At 32.0% G+C, this 23,540-nt stretch overlaps 1 protein-coding gene across 2 annotated transcripts in view; it reads left to right on the plus strand.

The window, feature by feature from the left end:
• Nucleotides 1-23,540, plus strand: part of LOC145334157 (uronyl 2-sulfotransferase homolog pip-like) — a 102,236-nt gene that overhangs the window by 32,589 nt on the left and 46,107 nt on the right. For both annotated transcript variants that reach the window (XM_080179539.1, XM_080179606.1), the window contains exons 2-7: nt 6,049-6,136; nt 6,696-6,782; nt 8,826-8,960; nt 9,478-9,549; nt 10,356-10,472; nt 17,307-17,386. In XM_080179539.1, the coding sequence (XP_080035665.1) occupies nt 6,049-6,136; nt 6,696-6,782; nt 8,826-8,960; nt 9,478-9,549; nt 10,356-10,472; nt 17,307-17,386 (579 nt within the window). The remainder of the gene's footprint in view (nt 1-6,048; nt 6,137-6,695; nt 6,783-8,825; nt 8,961-9,477; nt 9,550-10,355; nt 10,473-17,306; nt 17,387-23,540) is intronic.

A 23,540-nucleotide genomic window follows, 5' to 3' on the forward strand; every position in this document is an offset into this window, starting at 1 on the left:
TAATAACCTTCCTTAATGAAAAATCATTATTTAAAAAATGTCTTCAAATTATAAAGCAAAAAAACTCTAGAAAAGATTGGCCGCTGAGCTTGCATTTTTCAAGAAAGCCGCCTTTAGTTCTTAGGATGGCTTTATCATTTTTGTCTAAATGGGATAATTGTTTTCTATTTAATGAGATGCTTATCTTTTACTGTAAACAAGGATGACAACATCCATAAAAGCGAAGCACTGAAACGCACTGAAGCACTTGTATAGTGTCAGAACTAAATAATCAGAATATAAATGTATAAGAGTCAAAGCAAATAAATTTGTTGAAAAACTGCTTGATAAAGGATATTGTTTATAAACATACTTACATTTTTAGGACTTGATTATAGAGTTGCTTGGCTTATAACATTATACTTTGTTGTCCCAGGAATCAATATACCAAAATTCAGATCAATCGGATGATTAGATCACTTCAAAATATAAAATAGACGTACGGACTTTTTGGTAATGATTATAGAGTTGCTACGCTTTCTAAATCGTACCTAAACTAATACAGGAATCACCATGCAAAGTTTGAAATCGATAGGACAATTCTAACATGCCTAAATTAACGAAAAAAGCTATCCGTTACAGACAAATGGACGGACGGACCGACCCTAATTATAGAAAAAGCTTCGCTTTTAAAAAGTATAGCTTTCTATATTTTCCGTAATTGCACACGACCATAAAAATAAAGAAACCCGTTACCCCTATGTATTTACTACTTGTAACGGTAAATACTTGTGAAGCCATACAGCATCTTTATAGGGTTTCTTTAACTATACAACAACAAATAATAACAGTAGAATCTATACCCACAAAAAGACTAACTCTATTGTGATAATAAAATCAATTTATAACTCTAGGACCAAACCATGAAAAATTTTCATACCATTTGCTTTCTTCTAGTTAAATCTGGTTTTATATGAGAAATCTAAAACATATGATATACTGCAGAGATCTAAAGGGATAAGACAATGGCTGATAACTTGATGTACATCCCCAAAGATGAGCCACAAAATTACCCCCTTCTATAGATTACAATCATTGGTTGAAACGTTTGGATACTCAACTTAATAAATCAACCAATCAAAATTCAAGAAAATTCTCTAAAGTTGTTGAACCAATAAGTTTGAAAACGCTATTATAAAACATTGGGGACCAGTGTAATAAACAGCACAATGTCCCCTCCCACCCTGCATCGTATAGCAAACATTGCTATTGTGACTTGAATGTAATTAAAGAAATATTTACCCACAAGCAAATTTCTCTTCCTTACCCGCTGTTATCTTATTGATAAGGCTTTGTTGTAAATCCTTTGCTTTTAATTAACTTTATTTCAAGATTTATATTTCTAGTTTGGTTTTGAAACCGATTAATATCCGCAGGATTAGAACCGTTTCTCATCCAAACTGAAAAATCATGTATAGCATCGTATTACAGAAATTTTCACGAATATTAAAATTATGAAATTAATACCAGTTTTCCCCAAAGGGACTTAATCTTTTATTTTGATATCTGCGGAAAGCTGTTTAAAATACGATACAATAAATAACTATTACACACTTAGATGTCTTAATGAATTATATTTCGTCAATAGGTCAAACGTAAACATCCCTTTTTTTCCATCAGATAAGCTGTATCTTATTTACTATGCTAGGGACGTCAAAGCTTTTTATTTTGAGGGGGGTAAATGTGAGGTTTCAAGGGTTTGAGATGGGTAATCTAATATTAATTAGAGAGTAAAATGATGAGGTTTTTCAAATTTTGAGGGGGGGGGGGGGGGGTGGTTAAACATCCCTTTACCCCCACCCTTGTATGTTAATGTACTATGTATCTCACTTTCTGCATTTTTAATTTCCGCCTTCTTGAAGCCATATTTATATTCGATCTATGATTACACCAGATGTTGCACCAGATTTTCATGTACTGGCTGTATTAATGATAACCCGCATTCACCCCCGTTATACTCAACCCCTCCCCTTCTACTAGATAAACGAATTGACCAACAAATGATGTCCCTGTTAGCGACATAAATTGACGAAAATTTTTCCCCTGTCATAATATTCACCACGTATATTCTATATCCATTCTTGAAGCCGTATCTATACAATTTAGGTAAATAATCCTTGAAAATTGCAAAAGATAATTATATAATTTCTAATTTTATGTCTTTTGAACTTTGAAAAATTTAAGAAGACTTTTTTCAACACCTTCAGATTTATAAAAAAAGCAAGTCATGATTTTTCAAATATATTTCTTTCTTGTTCAAATTCCAATAAATTGATGTTCATCTTTTTTCCTTATGCACCAAAATTAGTTGTTAAAATGTAAATAAATTGTAAGAATCACTTACTATTTAAAAAAAGAATGTTTTTTCTTTTATGTAGCTCTTTCTCATGATAAGATTTGCCTACCAAACACTCATAAAATAGCTCAAAACCTGCCAAGAGCCAATACCCAATGTTTGAAGTCTTATAAGTGGTAGTGTTACTGTTTTTTCTTCATTTCTAACCCCTGCGGACGGCCCTATACTCAACGGGTACCTAACGCTGTAGGGTTAACCAATATAACCTAACCTAGTGGGGGGGGGGTGATCTTTAGCTCGCAAGCCAAATTGAGGGAAATCACCCTGCTAATGATTACTCTGGAAAATCAGTGCAGTTTAATTCCTCAAATTCATTTCATTTTTCCAACAGAATTTTGTTTCTGAAGATGTATACAAAATATTTTCTGAATGCAATGGCGTTAAAAATATATCCATTAAAAATCTTTAAAAATGCTGAGCTAATTCATAGATTATTATAATTAAAAAAAACTTCTAATTTAGCCATTTCTACTTTATTTTATCATTTTTATTATAAAATGTAAAGACTAACATTAAACTAAAAATTTTAAACATTTTTATAAAAAATATAAGATAAAATTATCTTTTATCAGAGAGAGAGGACAATAGGCTGTTCATTACACAAGTCCCCAAAGTCTTTTGATAACATTTTCTTATTCGTTGACTTATCAACCTTTAGGACTTTTTGTTTAAATTTTGATTTGTAGGTTCATTTAGTTGAAGCAATCGTATGGTAGAAAAGGTAGGAATGTACATTAATTTATCGACCATTGTCTTATCCCTTTAGATCCCTGATCTTATATACAATAATATAAAAAATCCATAAATTACCCCTTATCTTGAAAACTTTTTTTGCTCCAAGTAGAAAAAAAATTTCAATTTTCTCTGTGTCCCATAAATATCCTGGAAATTAAGATTATGACCATACCATATTTTCAGATTTTTGTGAGTTGAAGTTGGGCGAGTGAAAGATAAATTATTTTGAATTTATTAATAAAGACTATAACAGTTTAAGTTGTTATGGTTGACTTACATATTATATTGATTGGTTGGTTCATAGTAGTAGTGTTATTTTGTTTACCATCATTGGGGATGTACATCAATTTAATATTAATCCCTCAATCGTTTTTTAATAATCCTGAGGTGGATACTTAAAACTTTGTGTTTTTAAGTATCCACCTCTGATGTAAAAGTTACAGGATCTGTGTCTGTCTGTGTGTACCGAAGAATCTCGCGAACCGCTTAACAGATATGGTCAACCTTAAAAGGATAGCGTCTCATAGGTCCTGAGAAGGTTTATAGCTATTTTAGGGAAGGGTATCTTCATTTTTCCAAGAGAAATTTTCCCTAAAAAAAGGGGGTTGACTTCCCCCCTTCTTTCCTCAAGTGTCCCTAAAAGCCACTGGGGCGTAGCCGCTAGTCATTCTATAAAGGAAAAATATTAATCAAGAAGAAAAGAAATATTTTCCATATACTAACTGTTTTGTGTGTATGCCTCTGCGTTTGACACAGAATGGGCCTATGGGGCAATGTGTCCAACGTTATATAAATTCCATACAATTACAGTAGAGATACAGGGTGCTATAGCCTCCAATTGTGATGTTATTACAAAGTATAAATATTTTTGGAACCCGGCCAGGCTACTAAAATTTCTGCTTTATCACGGTTAATTACTGGACCATGTATGCTATATATACATATGTGTATTAATGGATATATTATTACTTGGATAGCACACCAGATTTTCACGTTCTCTAATAAAATGAATCACGTAGTGGGCCAAAATAACGATTCCCCCATTACCCAATCCCCTCCCCGTCTACCGGATGAACGAACTGACCAATAAACGAGCTCCATGATAGCAAGCTAGATTGACGACATTTTACGACATTTTTTCTCCTGTCATAATATCCATGTATATTAGGCATCCATTGTGTATTTAAACACTATACACAAACTAGTTTCACAAATTTCAATTTCTTTTCAATTAATTTAATAATTTTCTTTCTTTGGAAGACGAAGAAAGTGCCTCAATGACGTCATAAAAATTAGGGATGAGGAAAGGAGGAATGGGAAAGAAAACCCCTAAAAAACAGATGGATAATCCCTAGTTTTTATGACGTAACATGCTGATTTTGTGAAGAACTTTCTTCGTCTTCTTTCTTTGTCTGAGGAAATGGGATTTTCTCGCCTGCTATTCAAGATAAACTTCTGATTTGTTTTGGTGAAGATTCCCTTTAGCAATGAGCATCCGGAATATAATTTACCTCGTCCGTCGATCTGCAAATCCTGACAAATATTTTACATTAGATTAGATTAGATTTATTATTCTTGGGTGTACATACATAAAAAAACAAACAATAATAAATTAATTAAATGAGTATTATATACATTTATATATACAGTCAAATTTTATTGATATGGTTAATTTATAAAAAAAAATTCTTCCCAAATGGCAGTTTCCTAAAAACTAGGAAGTATGCAGTAATGTGTATTTGCACATTGTATTCATACGGGCCATATAAGTAAGACAAAAAAAATAGAAAAAAAGGATAATAAGCAAAATGAGAGGAAAGAATTATAATGGCTTTGTCAAACAGCAGCCAAGTTAATTAAATTTTCTGCATATCATTGCGGATTAACGGACTGATATTGTTACAGATTGACATTTAGTAAAGTTAAAAACAAGTATTGGGCTGTTTATTACAATAGTCACCAAAGTTTTATAATAACGTTTTCTTATAAATTTTGGGAGTATTACAAAATTTTAGTTGGTTGGTACATTAAGTAAAGTGTCCAAGCGTTTCAACCACCAATTTTAATCTACAAAAGGGGTAATTTTGTGTTTCATCATTGGGAATTTACAACAATTTATCGGCCATTGTCAAAACAACAGCTAATTAATTCAAACGGATTTACGGACTGATATTGATACAGATTGACATTTATAAAAGTTAAAACCAGTATAGGGCTGTTTATTACAATAGTCCCCAAAGTTTATAATAACGTTTTCTTATAAATTTAGGGATTATTATAAAATTTTAATTGGTTGGTTCATTAAGTAAAGTGTCCGTCGTTTCAACCACTAATTTTAATCTACAGAAGGGGTAATTTGTGTTTCATCATTGGGGATTTACAACAATTTATCGGCCATTGTCTTATCCCTTTAGATCCCTGGTTAAAACAAACACCCACACCCACACACTAAAGTACATTCAGCTTAAGGACATAATATAATATAAAAATTTCTCTATTGTTCTTATGGGATCTTAAGGGATAAGACAATGCAAGATGAATTGATCCACCCCCACTTCATTATTATGAACAAAATTACCCTTACTGGGGTTTAAAATTATTGGTCGAAAAGTTTAAACACTGCTTGTTTGTACCATTCAATCACGATTAATGTCCGTTGGATTAGAACCGGTTTTTAGCCATAATGCAAAATTATGTATAGCATCGTAGAACAGACAATTTTCCACTGATATTAAAGAAAAAATCATTACCAGTATTGTTAGCCCGGAACTTTGGTCTTTCGTGTCTAACAAAACTATTATTAATCTTATTATTTTAATATCCACGGAATGCTGTCTATAATACAATGAGATGAACAACTATTATAAAATTTTAGATAAATTCAATGAAAATTAACAGCATTTTTGTTTTTATTTCAGGTTAACAGAAGTGATAGCACTTGTTTCATTATCTACCACATTCTTTCTATTCATTCATACACAAGCATTGAATTCTAAATTAGCAGAGGTGAGTAGATAGATAGATAGATAGATAGATAGATAGATAGATAGATAGATAGATAGATAGATAGATAGATAGATAGATAGATAGATAGATAGATAGCTCTTGTTTCATTATCTACCACATTCTTTCTATTCATTCATACACAAGCATTGAATTCTAAATTAGCAGAGGTGAGTAGATAGATAGATAGATAGATAGATAGATAGATAGATAGATAGATAGATAGATAGATAGATAGATGGATAGATAGATAGATAGATAGATAGATAGATAGATAGATAGATAGATAGATAGATAGATAGATAGATAGATAGATAGATAGATAGATAGATAAATAGAAGATAGATATATAGATAGAGAGATAGGTAGATAGATAGATAGATAGATAGATAGATAGATAGATAGATAATATTATATATGTATAGGTACAACAAAGTGGACCCTCAGCAGCTAATTATGAAGAACTAGTCCAAAATAACCATATAGATAGACAGACAGATAGATATATAGATAGATATACAGACAGATAGATAGATAGATAGATAATATTATATATGTATAGGTACAACAAAGTGGACCCTCAGCAGCTAATTATGAAGAACTAGTCCAAACTAACCAAATCCAAAGAGGCGGAGCTCATCATCAAAAGGTAATCAATAACAAAAGACCACGCTGCGCTATTGTTGAAAAGAGACAATCCTAAAATAAACACACAGCTTAAAAGTAGTTAAACCTTATCAAGCTTTTTTACCCCCCCCCCCCCCCCAAAATTTTTACCCCGAGGGTAAAATTTGCTTGGGCGGGTAATTACCCCCCCTGAAATCTGTTGGCAGGGGTAAAATTTGTTTACCCCCCCCAAAATTTACCCCCGGGGTAAAATTTTTTTGGGGGGTAATTTAAATTTTATCAAAAATTTAGTATTAAAAATGCGCGCGAAGCGCGCAAAAATTTTTTTTGTTAGAGATTTTCTATTTTGGGGGGGGTATTTACCCCCCCAAAATTGTTTGGGGGGGGTAAATACCCCCTCCTAAATGGTTGGGGGTGCCTACGGCACCCCAAGGGTAGGGGTAAATTTTAAATGGGGGGGGGGGTAAAATGAAAAAAAAATTGGTGGTGCCTACGGCACCCCCAAATTCGTTTGGGGGGGGGTAATCGCCCCATTACCCCCCCCCTTGGACGCCTATGGGGCCACGTGCTGTTTTAAAGGATGCATCATAATGGTCTTACTCATTGCAATCTTTCTGTAATATGATAAAAATGTCACCAGCAAAGGACCCAGGTCATTATATCCGGTCAAAGCTAGCGGTCACAGAAACACAAAAAGGCATATCTATGAAAAAGAAAATAATGTTTGTGTGTATGTCTGTGTTTACCTTTAAAAATCTTGGTTTATTTTCTGTTCTTCATATGATTTTCACATTAAGCTTAAAATCTTAAAGAAGGTGTATCAACTTTTTTTTTTATAGCTAGCCGGTTCTTTTAGTAAGTAGTAGATGTAAAATTTTTCATAGAATTCAGATATGCAATCAGTTTTTTTGTAGACCTCTTATTTTTTAAGTAATTTAAGTTTTTTAAAAAAATAATTAAGTCGGTTTTAAGGTACTAAAACGCAACAAAATAAAAGAAGAAAATGGCCAGTAAGAACAAAAATAGTAAGATCTTTAATTTGACACCTTACTTTTAAAATTCTGTTGAGTAATTATTAAAAAAATCTATTTTTTTAACCTCGGTTTAATAAAAACTTTAGACCTAAATATTTTCTCAAACAGACATAAAAAACATGGGTTCATATATACCTTTAGAATCAGAAAAATATTACGAATCCATTGTAAGCAAAATTGAAAAAAAGTAAAAAAATTAAAAAATTAAAAAATGGCCAATTGTATTTTTTGTTCTGGCAACACTATCGTCTTCCCTTTTTTACCCCCTCTTTACCCGCTCTTTACCCCCTTCCCATTTTTACCCCCAAAACAAGGTTTAAGATGGTTGCCTGTATAATATAATATAATAGTTTCATATAATTTCTTTTATTGTAGTTTATATACTATATTGTAAACTTTTTTTTTCAATTTTGCTTACAATGGATTTGTAATATTTTTCTGATTCTAAAGGTATATATGAACCCATATTTTTTTACTTGTGAAATGATAAAATTGAGTTCAAAGTTTTTATTCTAGTGGGTTTAAAAAAATCGATTTTTTCAATAATTACCTGACAGAATTGAAAAAGTAAGGTGTCAAATTAAAGATCTTACTATTTTTGTTCATAATGGCCATTTTCTTTCTTTTTTTTGTTATGTTTAGTACCTTAAAAGCGACTTAATTATTTTTTTAAAAAACTTAAATTACTTAAAAAATAAGAGGTCTACAAAAAAAACCGATTGCATATCTGAATTCTATGAAAAATTTTACATCTACTACTTACTAAAAGGACCGGCTAGCTATAAAAAAAAAAGTTGATACAACTTCTTTCAGGGAGTGTCAAGCTCAGGAAGGTTCCAGTCACGTGACTTGGCCACAGCTGGCTCCAGGTCACGTGACGGGGGGCGTGTAATCACCTCTATCTATCTATCTAAATTCAGGGAGTGTCAAGCTCAGGAAGGTTCCAGTCACGTGACCTGGCCACAGCTGGCTCCAGGTCACGTGACGGGGGGCGTGTAATCACCTCTATCTATCTATCTATCTAATTTTAGGGAGTGTCAAGCTCAGGAAGGTTCCAGTCACGTGACTTGGCCACAGCTGGCTCCAGATCACGTGATGGGGGGCGTGTAATCACCTCTAGCGGCGGCAGCGATGAGTGGCCGGAGGATATTGATGCTTATGGGGTGGTAAGTTCTAGTCCTACTCCTAACATCTAGCTTTATATAAAAGTAACAGGATGTGTATGTGTGTGTGTGTCTGTTGAAAAAAATATCGCCCACCGCTGAATCCTATATGGTTCTTGAATGGATATAGAATGCATGGATATTGTGAAATTTTCTCGTATATCCTAATAAAATGTTTCTTCTAGCTGGCTATTATAACGATACACCCCATTCCATCTCCTGACCATGGAGGAACGAATTGACCAATATCTGAGACTATATTAGCAACCTATATTGGTTCTTCATTTACAGTGAAGCTTCCTATATGTCCGGAATGTTAATAACTATTTTGGGGTAGAGTACCACCACCCTCTCATGAGAAATAATAATAGAAAACATATTCTCCCATTTTTTTGCTTTTAGATTGTCCCTCCCATTTCCCACAAGTGCCCCTAGAGGCCTGCAGGGATGCTAACATTGTCTTAAAAACTTTGGGGACTTAATTTGTTGATTCAAGATCTCTGATATTTATTATTTTCAGTTGAACCCCGCAGAATTAAATAATACGAGAAAAGCTGTGAAAGAAATATTATTCTTCAACAGAGTACCAAAGGTAAAATATTTTCTCGTATTCATTCGAATCCGGTGGATAGGAACCGGTTCTCATCCATACGAAAAAACTATGTCTAGCATCGTATTATATCCAGCTTTCTACGAATATAGAAATGTACAATCATAAGATTAAAACTAGTTTTTTTAGCCGGTGACTTCGTCACCTCGGGGCTAAAAAAACTAGTTTTAATCTCATAATTGTAATTCTATATCCGCGGAAAGCCGTTTATAATACGATGCGAGAAATAACTATTAAGTATTAGCGCAGCTACTCTATGACACGAGTATGTCCGTCCGTCCTTATGTCACTTTACACTAAAATATTTTTTAGTATTTTTCTTACAGTTAATTTTATTCTACTTTTTTGTTATTTTTACCAATTTATACTGTTTTGAAATTAAATATAAAGTCTGGTTGAAATAAATAATGGAAGTTCTTATTTTTTTGGTAAATTCTTCCAATAGTATGCTTAATCGTCTCAGGAATGACTATACAAAACTTTAAAACAAATGAATACTTCTATCTTATCAAAATAGCATTGAGTGAAAATAAAAGCTGAAAGTTTCTGACAATGACAGCAAAGTTACTGCAATCGATATATTATTGCTCGGATGTTGCACTAGATTTTCATGTACTCTAATAAAGTATTCGCAGCTGGCTAAAATTATGATACCCCCATTCATTCCCCTTCTACTGGATGAATGAACTTTCCAATAAATGAGGACCAGTGTAAAGCAACCTAAATTGACGACAATTTTCCCCTGTCATATTATCCACGTATATCTTATATCTATTGTTTTATTTAAGGTTGGATCTCAAACAACAATGGAGTTGATGAAGTCTCTCTCCATGAGAAATAATTTCCATTACCACAAAGACAGAACTCAGAAGGTGGAGACCATCAAGCTCACCTACAGTGAAGAGGTAGGAATTGTAGAGTAGCGCCGCTGCGCTTTGCCAGGCATTAGAGGGAGGGAGGGGATATTGGGCTGTTTATTACACTAGTCCCTAATTTTATAATAAAGTTTTTTTTCATTTGTTGGCTCAACAACTTTTGGTCCTTTAATTGATTTTTGAGTGGTTGGTTCATTAAGTTGAGTGTTCAAGCGTTTAAAAACTATTATTATGCAGAGAGGGAGGGGACATTGGACTGTTTATTGCACTAGTCCCCAAAGCTTTATAATAAAGTTTTCTTATTTGTTGGCTTAACAACTTTGGGGACTTTGATTTTTGATTGGTTGGTTCATTAAGTTGAGTGTTCAAACGTTTAAAAACTATTATTATGCAGAGAGGGAGGGAACATTGGGCTGTTTATTGCACTAGTCCCCAATGTTTCATAATAAAGTTTTTTATTTGTTGGCTAAAAAACTTTGGGGACTTTAATTGATTTTTGATTGGTTGGTTCATAAAGTTGAGTGTTCAAACGTTTAAAAACTATTATTATGCAGAGAGGGAGGGGACATTGGGCTGTTTATTACATTAGTTCCCAAAGCTTTATAATAACATTTTCTTGTTCGTTACAGAAGGAATGATTTTGTATTTTATCACTGGGTATTTACATCAATGTATATCCAAACTTTTCTGCCAATTATTTTAATCTTCATGAAAATAAATTTGTATCGCGATTTTGGGGTCATTTCCCCAAAATTTTAAGGATTTGAAATTTTGTTCATTTTGATAATTGGGTGAGGAGATTTGTTAATATAACGTTTTTGATATCTATAAGAAGAATCAAAGAATTTTTCTCCTCACCCCTTATCAAGTTTAATTTACTTCATGGCACTTTAAATAGCTCCTAAAGTCATAATTTTTCTGTAGTATAACATTACAATAGCAAACAAGCTCGAGGTTTAATTTCATTGTGATTCTACTTTGTGAGTGACTTTAGCACGGAATTTTGATGGACTTTTGAATTATGAGAAAATAATTTGTCACAAAACAAGGCTTTTTTCACATAAAACTGATTAAAAAATCTTGCTTCAATTAACCTTTACGAACAAAATTAAGTCATTTTTTTATAATTACCTAATTATAAACACCCAATAACCATATTAAAGGACTTAATAAACCGTTAATTTTGAGGTGTCCTTAAAAAATCGTTGTAAATTTATTAGATTTTAACCCCCAGTCCATTTTTATTCAAAGTTTCTTGAAGAAAGGTAATACCCTCCCCCCCCCCCAGGGATCTAAAGGGATAAGACAATGAAAGATGTATATCCCCAATGATGTTACACAAAATTCCCCCTTATGTAGATTACAATCAGTGGTTGAAACGTTTGGACATTTAACTTAGTAAAAACCAATCAAAATTCATTAAAAGTTTCCAAAGTTGTTTAGTCTTTTGGGGACTAGTGTGATAAACTGCCCAATGTCCCCTCCCTTTCTGAATACCCCCCCCCCCCCAAGCTTAAATAATCCTACCCCTCCATTAAGATTCCCCCAATCCCAACTAACCTTGGTTACTTTTTGTTATCATAATAAGGAGAAAGGATAAAACTTATTTTTGTAATTTACATTTAGTTCTTTTAAAAAAACTTTCTCTAAAGTGCATTTTCTCCTATACAGGATACGTTTTGTAACCCATTTAAGTTATAATGATACTGTAACTAGTGGCTGTGCACTAGCATCTGGGGGCTCTTTCTTCAAAGGGGCAAGAAGAGGGCAAACAATAGCCTAAAACCGTCCATAGGCTTAAGTCGAAAGATAAAAACCTTACGGGACCAATATGAAGCTTTCCCAAAACTCAATCAGTTTAGTTTTAAAAAAACCTCACTACTTAATATAAAAGGATATATCTTTATGGCTTTTATTTAAAGATTTCTTTCATTAATGGCTATTTTTAGCGAAGCTACTCTTTAATTTCAAAGGTCCGTCCGTCAGTTGGTCCGAATGGGTTGTACCTTTCAGGGAAGCTTTATAAATGTAATTGGGAAGTTTTAGGCTATTTTTCTGACCTCCCCACCATCCCCTAGCTGCTAGTGGTTAAGCAAATATTACTATATAAAAGGGACGTCCAAGCTTTTTATTTTAAGGTGGGTAAATTGAGGGGTTTCAAGGTTTTGAGGGCGGTAATCTAATGTATTTAAAAAATTGTAAGGGCGGTAAGATAAGGAGTTTCAAAGTTTGTGGGGGATATATTAAAAACCCTTTTACCCCCACCCTTGGACGTCTATGCTTTACAATATGTCTTAGGGCACCTAGATATTAATTTTCTGCCTGATCCTAATCCAAAATTGATTAGTTTCCATCATAATATCTATATTGAGTGTCTCAATACCGCCAGAGATTGGATTTTTCTAAATTCTAAAGATTTTTCCTTGGCCCCCCCACTAAGGACAGTCTAATTTATTATCTCATACACATACACACACACACACACACACACTACACACACACACACACACACTCAGATAACTCAAACATACTTTCCTTATTTCTACAACTAAAATTTAAGTATACCATTTTACCCCAGGAATGTAAACTTATGCTGGTAGGGAGGGCGCATTAGACTATAAATTATACAGATTCCAACAGAGTGTGATATATTTGTTAGCTTAGAAATGAGGGAGAATTTTATATCTTTTTGAATAGGTTATACAATATAAATATTAAGATATATAAGTTTTCCGGAATTTTAAAGTTAGGGGGAGATTTGAAATCTGCATCAAATTTTGAGGATTTTTTTTATAAAATTCGTTTTTTCTATAATTCTTTATCTAAAAGCGGAAATGCAATTTAAGTTAATTAATTTTGGCATCTGTGATTGGTGGATTTAAAAAATCTGCGCTCTGATTGGATGGCGTACATCATTCAACCAATTAGAGCGCAGGTAGTTTAAAATCCACCTATCCTATTGGTCAAAATTAATTAACTTAAAATGCATTTCCGCTTTTAGATAAAGAATTATACAAAAAACGAATTTTTTAAAAAATCCTTAAAATTTGATGCAGATTTCAAATCTCCCCCTAACATTAAAATTCCGGAAAACTTATATATCTTAATAAACATACATTCGAGCAGTGTTCGAGTATCAATGATCTTAAAGTATAAGGGTTAATTTTGTTAATTATTGGCTGATCCCTCATCAACCAGACAGAAATTATAATTTATACAAATTAAAGTCAGGTAGGGAGAGAACATTGGGCTTTTTATTATATGTAGTAGTCCCCAAAGTTTTATAACAACGTTTTCTAATTAGTTGGCATAACACTTTTGGGGACTTAATTTTAATTGGTTTGTTCCTTAAGTTGAGTGTCCAAACGTTTTAACCACTAATTGCAATCAACAGAAGATTTGTGACTCATTATTGAGGATGTAAATCAAATTGTCGGCCATTTTCTTATCCCTTTAGCTCCATGTATTAAAGGCGTACAAATGTATAAATTGTGAATTGTATTAATCAAGGACAAGCATATATACATTTTATACAGAGAACTATACAATAGAGGTATACATATAGAGGTATAATTGTATTAATCAAGGACAACCATATATACATTTTATACAGAGAACTATACAATAGAGGTATACATATAGAGGTATAATTGTATTTATAAAGGACAAGCATATATACATTTTATACAGAGAACTAAACAATAGAGGTATACATATATAGAGGTATAATTGTATAAATCATGGACAAGCATATATACATTTTATACAGAGAACTATACAATAGAGGTATACATATAGAGGTATAATTGTATGAATCAAGGACAAGCATATAAACAATAGAGGTATACATATATAGAGGTATAATTGTATAAATCATGGACAAGCATATATACATTTTATACAGAGAACTATACAATAGAGGTATACATATAGAGGTATAATTGTATGAATCAAGGACAAGCATATATACAGAGAACTATACAATAGAGGTATATGTAATAGAGGTAAACTAGGGATGTAAAGGGATAAGATATTGGCCTTTAAATTGGTGTAATGCAATAATGAAACTCAAAATTACCTCCTTTGCAGATTACAATTCGTGGTTGAAACATTTGGACACACAACATATCATAATTCAGTAAAAGTCACCAAAGTTGTTAAGCCAACGAATAAGAAAAAGTTATCATATAACTTTGGGGACTAGTAATAAACACCCCAATGTCCCCTCTCTTATATATAGGGGGGGGGGGGTTCATTGCTCTACAGGCATTTTTAGGGAAAATACGAATTATATTATATTATAATATTTACTGGCATGAAATTTGTAAAAAAAATCAAATTCTTTGTCATATAGTTAGGAAAATTAAACAATTTAAAAGAAACAATTTTCTATCTATATCTAGTATCTTTAATTTTAACCTAAAGCCCTAACTCTCACATACTTACATAAACCATAACTTTAGTTTAAAAGTGTTCTTAAAATAAAACAAAAATCTACAAGAGGTAACGGAAAGTTTCTACTGAAATTCTAAAATTTATTTTTTCCTAAAGTTAATGAGTGAGAAAGGGTTGATAAACATTAATATGGAACTCAAACCAAATTATACTCTTTGTGGATTAAACTTTCTTTTAATTTTGATAAACAAAATTACTCCATAGGTAGAATAAAATCATTTATACGAAAGTTTTGAAAAAACAATATTATCTCCCAAAGTTATTAGGCAGAACAAGCTTGTAAAGTCCCTTCCTACTAAAGCTTAATAATGATTTATTAAGGTGTTAAAATTGAAACCTAACGTTCAGAAGAACTTTTTATGCATAAAAAATCTGATTCATTTAAAAAACACCGAGGATCAGACAGACAAACCTAATCCTTATTAGGAAACTGAAGTCAGGACTTGAAGGGATTGGAAATAGAAAAAAAAACTTATACAATAACATTATTACATTTCCAGTATACCTTACAAACCGATTGATTAAAACAGGTTGTCAGTTATACTGAAAAATCATGTATATCATCGGATTACAGACAATTTTCTTTGAATAGAAAAATAATAATCATAAAATTAATACCTGGACGGACTTCTGAGCTAACAAAACTGGTTTTGATCTCATAATTTTTCATTTCATTATCCGCGGAAAGCTGTCTATAATACAATACGATAAAAAAACTTTTCTATTGTTTAAAAAGTTTAATACAATATAAACTTTTTGAATTAACCTACAAAACAAAACAAAAAGTAGAAAACCCGTTTATGAAAGAAAATTATTAATAGCCATCCTCCTAGCCTTGTATTAAGCCATGCCTTCTTTAGGAAAAATGCATACCTACATATGCAATCGGTTCTAGAATGTTTTTTTATGTAAAAATCACACCACAAATGTGCATAAGCTCTTTTTCAAAGCTAACTGTAGCAGTAAATTTTTGATTAAAATTTGTTAAGCATAATTGAGTATTGGAAAAGCCGTGCCATTTGTCATTTTGTCATACGGCGGCGATACACCCCTTACGGTTAGGAGCGAAGCTGCTCTATATATGATTGTCTGTCTGCTGGTCATTCAATCATTGCTTCGTTCAATTGTTTAATTTCTTATTTTTTATTGACGTTTTTGTGTTTTTCCCCAAAGTGCCTTGTTGAGGACTGAAACCCCCCAACAAAATTGAAAAAGAAAGAAATAGGGGGTAACGAGTTGATTTTCGTTTGTTTTTTCGTTATTTTAGTTTAGATTACGTTATGATAAGTACTGGGTAGCCCGTGGGGTAAGGGCACTTTATACATAGGCCCTGCAGGGTTAGTGCCTTTCTTGGGGGTTAGGCATATGAAGAAAAGAAAAATTCACCCCCCCCTTATTTTAAAAAAGAGCTCGGCAGGCACTTTTTGGTTAAGGATCCGGAAATTCAAAAATACTTTGAAGTTTCTGGATGTCATCATCCTTGTCAAGCTATTAATCCTGATTTATGTTTGTCTATGCGGATATTGGCTGAGGGAAAGTAACCAAAGACTAATTTCTTGGTATGTGTTAGATTTTCCTGTACCCAAAATATTAATATAAAACTTTGGGGACTAGCGTAATAAATAACACATCGTCCCCTCTCTCTCTCTCTCTCTCTCTGATATGACATCCTTGTCAAGCATGTAATCCAGATTTAACATGCAGACCATTTTTTGCCTTTAACTTTTAAGTCAGTGTAAAATAAGATTTTCAATATTTATTTTCTTGATATGTAATCATTGTCATATATATAATTGCTAATGGTATACATAAAAATAAATAATGAACAGTGGTGAATTCTTAAAATACTTTTGCCCCACTAAAATCAGTTTGTCCCACTAAAATCCGTTAGGCAAACTTAGAATTTAGAGGGAATAATTTTACCTCACTAAAATAAAATTTGGGGCAAACTGATTTTAGTGGGGCAACAGTTTTTTTTAAAGAATTCACCTCAGGTTACAGGGATCTCAAGTTCTAAGACAATAGACTTTAAATTACACCCCAATGATGATATACAAAATTGCGACGAAGCCCAAAATACATAACTTTTGCACCACGTCGTCTTCCTGTGACGTCATAAAATGAGGAGAAGTGGGAAAGAAAATCCCTAAAAAAAAAATGGAGAATATGTCGTCACAGGAAGACGAAGTGGTGCAAAAGTTATGTATTTTGGGCTTTGTCGCAATTCCCTCATTTGTACATTGAAATTATTAGAAGAAAAGTTTGGACCTCAAATTATAAAACTTACCAAAAAGGATTAAACAAAAATACCCAAAGTTTTGAAGCCAACCAATGAAATAGCTTGCTTTAAAACTTTGAGTACCCTTTCTGCCTCAAATTATTAATTTAATATACATTCTATTTTTTCAGAAACGGTTAACACATTTGGTGAACTCCTTCAACCCTCCTTCTGTTTATGTGAAGCATGTCTGCTTTTCTAACTTTACAAGGTAAAAATAATACTAAAACCGGTTTTAATCCACACTGAAAAATCATTTATCGTGTTATAAACAGATTTCTACGAATATATGGATGTACACAATCATGATATTAATACATTTTTTTAGACGGTGCCTTCGGCTTGGGGGTTAGAAAACTAGTTTTAATCTTATAATTGTACGTTTTTATATCCGCGGAAAACTGTTTATAATACGATGCGATGAATATCTATATTACCCTAGATGGTTAATCAGACACAATAATAAAAAGGAATTTCTAGCAAACAAAGATTTTTGGTTATTTAAATGACCTTTCCGTCTGATAATAAATTGTTTTCTGCTACTTGGCTGTGTTAATATTACCAACACCATTGGTAAATTTTCAATGACCCAATTGAGGGTCGGCACAAGGACAGATACAGTCACATAACCCTTTCTCTCTCTAGTGTTTCACTCTAATGTCAGAGTGCATGAAAATCTGGTGCAACATCCAAGTAGTAATATTTCGATTTATGGCTGATATGAAATGGTTCTGGTTGCTTTGTAAGACAACCACATTCCTTACTTGGTCACTTGATGAATGACATGAAAAAAATAAAGTACTTGAACTACAAAATTTTTTTGACATGTTTTAAAAACGAAGCTTTTCTATAATTAGGGTCGGTCCGTCCGCCCGTAAAGGATAGCTTTTTTCGTTATTTTAGGTATGTTAGAATTGTCCTTTCGATTTCAAACTTTGCATGATGATTCCTGTATGAGTTAGGTACGAGTTAGAAAGCGAAGCAACTCTATAATCGTTACCAGAAAGTCCTTACGTCCATTTTAACCATTTGATTTTTAATTTTTTTTAATTAACAGTAATTGTTTATGTGATATAATCATCCGATTGACCTGATTTTTGGATTACTGATTCCTATTACAATATTATAAGCGAAGCATCTCTATAATCAAGTCCTAAAAATGTCAGTATGTCCTTAAACAGAATTCTGTATTTAAGAAGTTTTGCAACAAATTTACGTATAATTTTGTCAAAACTTAAATATTTGTATTTTGTATATTCAGTTCTGACACTCTACAAGTGTTAATGTTCGATTGTCCTTCCGTTTCAGAGCTTCGCTTTTATGGATGTTGTCATCCTTGTTAAACGAAAATTTATGTTTTCCTCAAACCTTTACAAAATGTATTAACTATCATTAGTTAGATGATTTATTAGTTAGTACGTGATTCTTATAGCGCAATTTATATATTTAAATTGCATTTAAGTTAAAAAGAAACATTATAATTACTAATTACTTTATTCAACAAAATAGGTCAAGGAATAAAAGAAATTGCAAATATTGAATTTTTTTTTGCGTTTTACATAAATTTTTTTTTCTCGTTTATTATTTGTTACAGACGTTAATATAAATTCCAAAGGTGTTTATAAAATATTTCTAAATATATTTCTAAATATATAATTTATAGCCAGTAGCTACGCCCCTAGAGTGCTACATAACCTCGACAAATATCGCTAATATTTTGTTGGTCGTTGTCCTTTAAAGACACCTAATGGCAATATGTAAACTGTTATATCTTGATGTGAAATGTTACCTTGTCACTTTTCAGGGGTAAAAGGGCTTGGCCTTAGTCCTCACAATTATTTTTGAGTAAATCCTATTCTTTACTAGTTAAATCCTAGTATATAAATGGTTTTTCATGTCTCGTAAACAGATTGAGTTCTCTATTTTATAGAAGCTTCTTATAGGTTCTTGGATGGTTTTAGGCTATTTGATTTTTACATTTAAGTTTGGTTTTATACTATTTAAATACTTTCCTTACTCCTTCGAATACAGAGCTCTTACAAAATACAAATTGTTTGGATCCAAACGTATATGCTTACCTATCTAATAAATGTAATATAGATGTAAAACCCAGATAACTACCTGGCCCCTGTCCAGGGGCGTCCAAGCTTTTTATTTTTGGGGGGGGGGGGTAAAATGGCGCGCGAAGCGCGCCGCAAATTTTTTCCCCCCCTCCAAAATTTTTACCCCGGGGGGTAAAATTTGCTTGGGGGGGGGGGTAATTACCCCCCCTGAAATCTGTTGGCAGGGGTAAATTTAGTTTACCCCCCCAAAATTTAATTAAATATATAGTATTAAAAATGCGCGCGAAGTGCGCAAAAATTTTTTTTATTAGAGATTTTTTATTTTGGGGGGGGGGTATTTACCCCCCCAAAATTGATTGGGGGGGGGGGGTAAATACCCCCTTCTAAATGGTTGGGGGTGCCTACGTAAATTTTAAATGGGGGGGGTAAAATGAAAAATTTTTAGATACACTTAATTTTTCTATTTATTCCCATAATGTGTATATTCCTGATTTTAAACATATGTCATTGGTATTTGGTTTCTGCATAAAATTGAATATTCAATTTGGGTCTCTCTTGCTTATATATCTGTCCAGAGGGGTATCCACCAGTCAAACTTACATCCTGATATTATGTAGTGGGACAAAGTGTCTAAGAATCAGCCATGTGACGTCATAAAAATGAGGAAGATGAGAGGAGAAGTTGAAAAGAAAGCCCCTAAAAAAGAGATGGATAATCACTCAGTTTTATGACGTTACGTGGCTAATTTTTGAGATACTTTGTCCCTATACTACTATATTATCCTTATATAAAAGTAACAGGGTGTTTGTTTGTCTGTAGCGTTAGATCTTGTTAACTGCTAGATCATCAGGCCAAGGGAAGGTCTTTATCACTATTTTGGGTACCACCATCTTCCAAAGAAAAATCACTTTTGATGCAAGTCTCCACTCCCTCCTTTGATTTGACATGAATAGCAATTAAAAATATGACATGAAATGGTAATAATCATGTTACTAGTTATAATGTATAGAATTTGACTTTAGTCTTGCTAAAATATCATCTAATTATTCATAAAATTTTTACCAAATAATTATATAATCAACTATTTTTACAAGGTATTTTAAAAATAGAATTATATTTAAATTAGAATAAGATTATTTAATTAAGTTATCTTTAAATACATCGTAGGTGTTATACAATTTCAATGAATATTTGCATATAGTGCCAAGAAAAAATGATTTAATTAACTAATAAAATGTTATATAATAGTTTTCAAACCTTTTTTAATCTTTATAAAATGATAAATTGTTAGAATGATGATAATAGTTATTCATCGCATCGTATTAAAGACATCTTTCCGTGGATATTAAAATAAAAGTTATGAGAATTAACCAGTATTTTTGCCACGAGGGGCCGAAGTTATAGTCTAACAAAACTGGTATTTATATTATGGTTTTAATTAGATATTTTTGAAAAACTGGCCATAACACGATGTGGTAAATGATTTTTCAAAATTGCTGAGAACCGGTTCTAATCCAGCATATATTAATCGGTTTTGAAGCCATACTGGCAAATATTTCATTGAATTTGGTCTATATCATGATTTTATTTTTGAATAAGAGGCTGATTAATTCATGGCATGCTTCGGTATCTTAAAAAGAACGTTTCAATTTAAAAAAGTAAAGTTATATATAATCGTAATATTTTTTTTATTAAATTTTAATATCATATAAAACAAGTCTGTATTTTAATTTTTTTCTGTATAAAAACTGCTTAAATCAATGAATATTTTGTAACAAAAATAATTTAAAAATAGTTTAAAGATATACTTTTTTCTATTTTAAAATACGAATGACATTTCAAAAATATATTATATTGAAAGAAATAATATTAGAAATAAGGATGACAGCATCCATAAGTAGCAAAACCCAAAAATTAATGATGTACTGTATAAATGAACAAAGTGAGTCAAAGCGAGAAGGTTTTTATAGTGCCTATAAAAATTACGTCTGGCCAACCATTGGTCAATTAAAATGTATACTGTCCTACCATTAGAAATTTAGTGTGTGTATTGGTCATTTGACGTCAATTTTATATAGGCACTATCAAGAACTTCGTTTAGTGATCCTAAATCAGAAGTAAATTGTTAAAAAATCAAGAAATCTTTTAGATGTTTAATGTTCATATTTGTATGAGGACTTACAGACTAACATATCAAGTAAAATATATTTATACTGAGCTGGATCTTTAAATAATTTTGGTGGTGAGCCAGATCGGGGTGAGCCAACTTTCCACCTATTAGAGAGCACAGGATTTTATGAAATGCCGCGCTGTGATTGGCTGAAATTCGGCGAACCCCGATCTGGCTAACCATTAAAATGATTTAAAAATTCAGCTCTGAATGCTTATTGGTATAGGGAAATCTTCTCCAAACTATCAGCCTTTTATCTTAAATATCAGCTGAGAAAATAACATACCCCTATAGCGTTACGGACTGACGGACGGACAGACAAAGTGAATTATATTTAAAAAAAACTTGATTTCTATTTCTTATTCTGTCCATGATGACTTTTAAATTTGTAAACTTGACAAATTTTGGTTTTAAAATATTTCAACTTTCTCTCTCTCTCTCTCTCTCTCTCTCTCTCTCTCTCTCTCTCTCTCTCTCTCTCTCTTTCTCTCTCTCTCTCTCTCTCTCCTAATTCCACTTGAAAAATAACAAAAAAAGAAAGTACAAACAATTGTTCAGGGCTCGGCAGCTGCACGTAAGCCTCATTGAAATCGTCATATTATAACTTTAAAATTCAGCTAGATGTCTAAACATGTTCCGAATCAGACAATACAGGAATTTACTTTTTTAAGGCTTATGCGCGGCTGCCGAGCCCTGCAATTATTCTCCATTTTTTATGTGTAAATATTAATCTTCAGCCGCTTTAAGCTAGCGGCCACATAGCGGCTTGTAAGTAAAAATAGAAAAAATATTTTTTTTTGAAAAAATTTAAATCACAGATGGGCATTATATGATATAAGTTCTATTAGTTTTTGTTATATTCTTATATCAAATTTGTCAAAGCTTTCCTGATCTGCCATTTCGTAAGCATACCAATAGAATATTTATTTAATGCATCGTATCATAGACAGCTTTCCGCGGATATTAAAAAATAATGATATTAAAACCAATTTATTTATACCTGAGAGGCCGTAGGCCTGGTCTAACAAAACGGGTATTCAATTTATGATTTTTATTTAAATATTCGTGAGAAATTGTCTGTAATATGATGCTATACGTGAATTTTCAGTACGGCTGAAAGCCGGTTCTATTCCAACGAATAAAAATCGGTTTCGTTGCCATACTGAAAAAGTTTTACCGCTATTAGACATTTATAATCTTTTTTTTATGTCCACGAAAAAGTGCAATATCATTGTTGTGATGATATTTATGTTTTAAGAAATATATTTTAACCAAAAAAATGACAGTTATAGACATTTAACTTAAATTTTAAGACCCCTATGACGATTTGGAATTGGGAAAAATATATTGAAATTGATTTTTGTATTGTTACCGAGATATTGAAGAAAAAGTATTTTGCTTTTTACTTTTATGCCAGTCAAAAATCAATATTGAAAAAAAATATTAGCATTGTGCTCTAATTAGTTTCAAAGTAGAAAAAAAAAGAAAATGTTTTGAGCAAGATTTATTTCTTACTGGTTAAAAAGTAGAAATAAAATAGATTTTTTTTCTGTTAAAACATCCATCCCTTCCTATCGTATTATAGACAGCTTTCAGCAGATATTATTATGAAAAATTATATAACTTATATAATTTTTCATCTTAATATTTATCGAAAAATTTTCAGTATCTGCTGAGAACCGATTCTAATCCAGCAGATATTAAGCGGTTTGAATGCCATACTTCAAAGGCGTATTTATTATTTTTATTTTAAAATGGTGTTTAACTTTAGAATCCATATTTCATTCCTTAAAATGATGATAGATAAAAAGCAAAATGATAATTTTAAATGGGATTACAATAAGATACTGGATAAATCCTAGAATCATCATATAAATCACGTTGTAATAACCATGGATACAGGAATATATAAATCCTAGAATCATCATATAAATCACGTTGTAATAACCATGGATACAGGAATATATAAATCCTAAAATCATCATATAAATCACGTTGTAATAACCATGGATACAGGAATATATAAATCCTAGAATCATCATATAAATCACGTTGTAATAACCATGGATACAGGAATATATAAATCCTAAAATCATCATATAAATCACGTTGTAATAATCATGGATACAGGA

Source organism: Acartia tonsa, chromosome 1 (assembly GCF_053477335.1).
Source record: "Acartia tonsa isolate MP-2025a chromosome 1, ASM5347733v1, whole genome shotgun sequence".
Lineage (NCBI taxonomy): Eukaryota > Metazoa > Arthropoda > Copepoda > Calanoida > Acartiidae > Acartia > Acartia tonsa.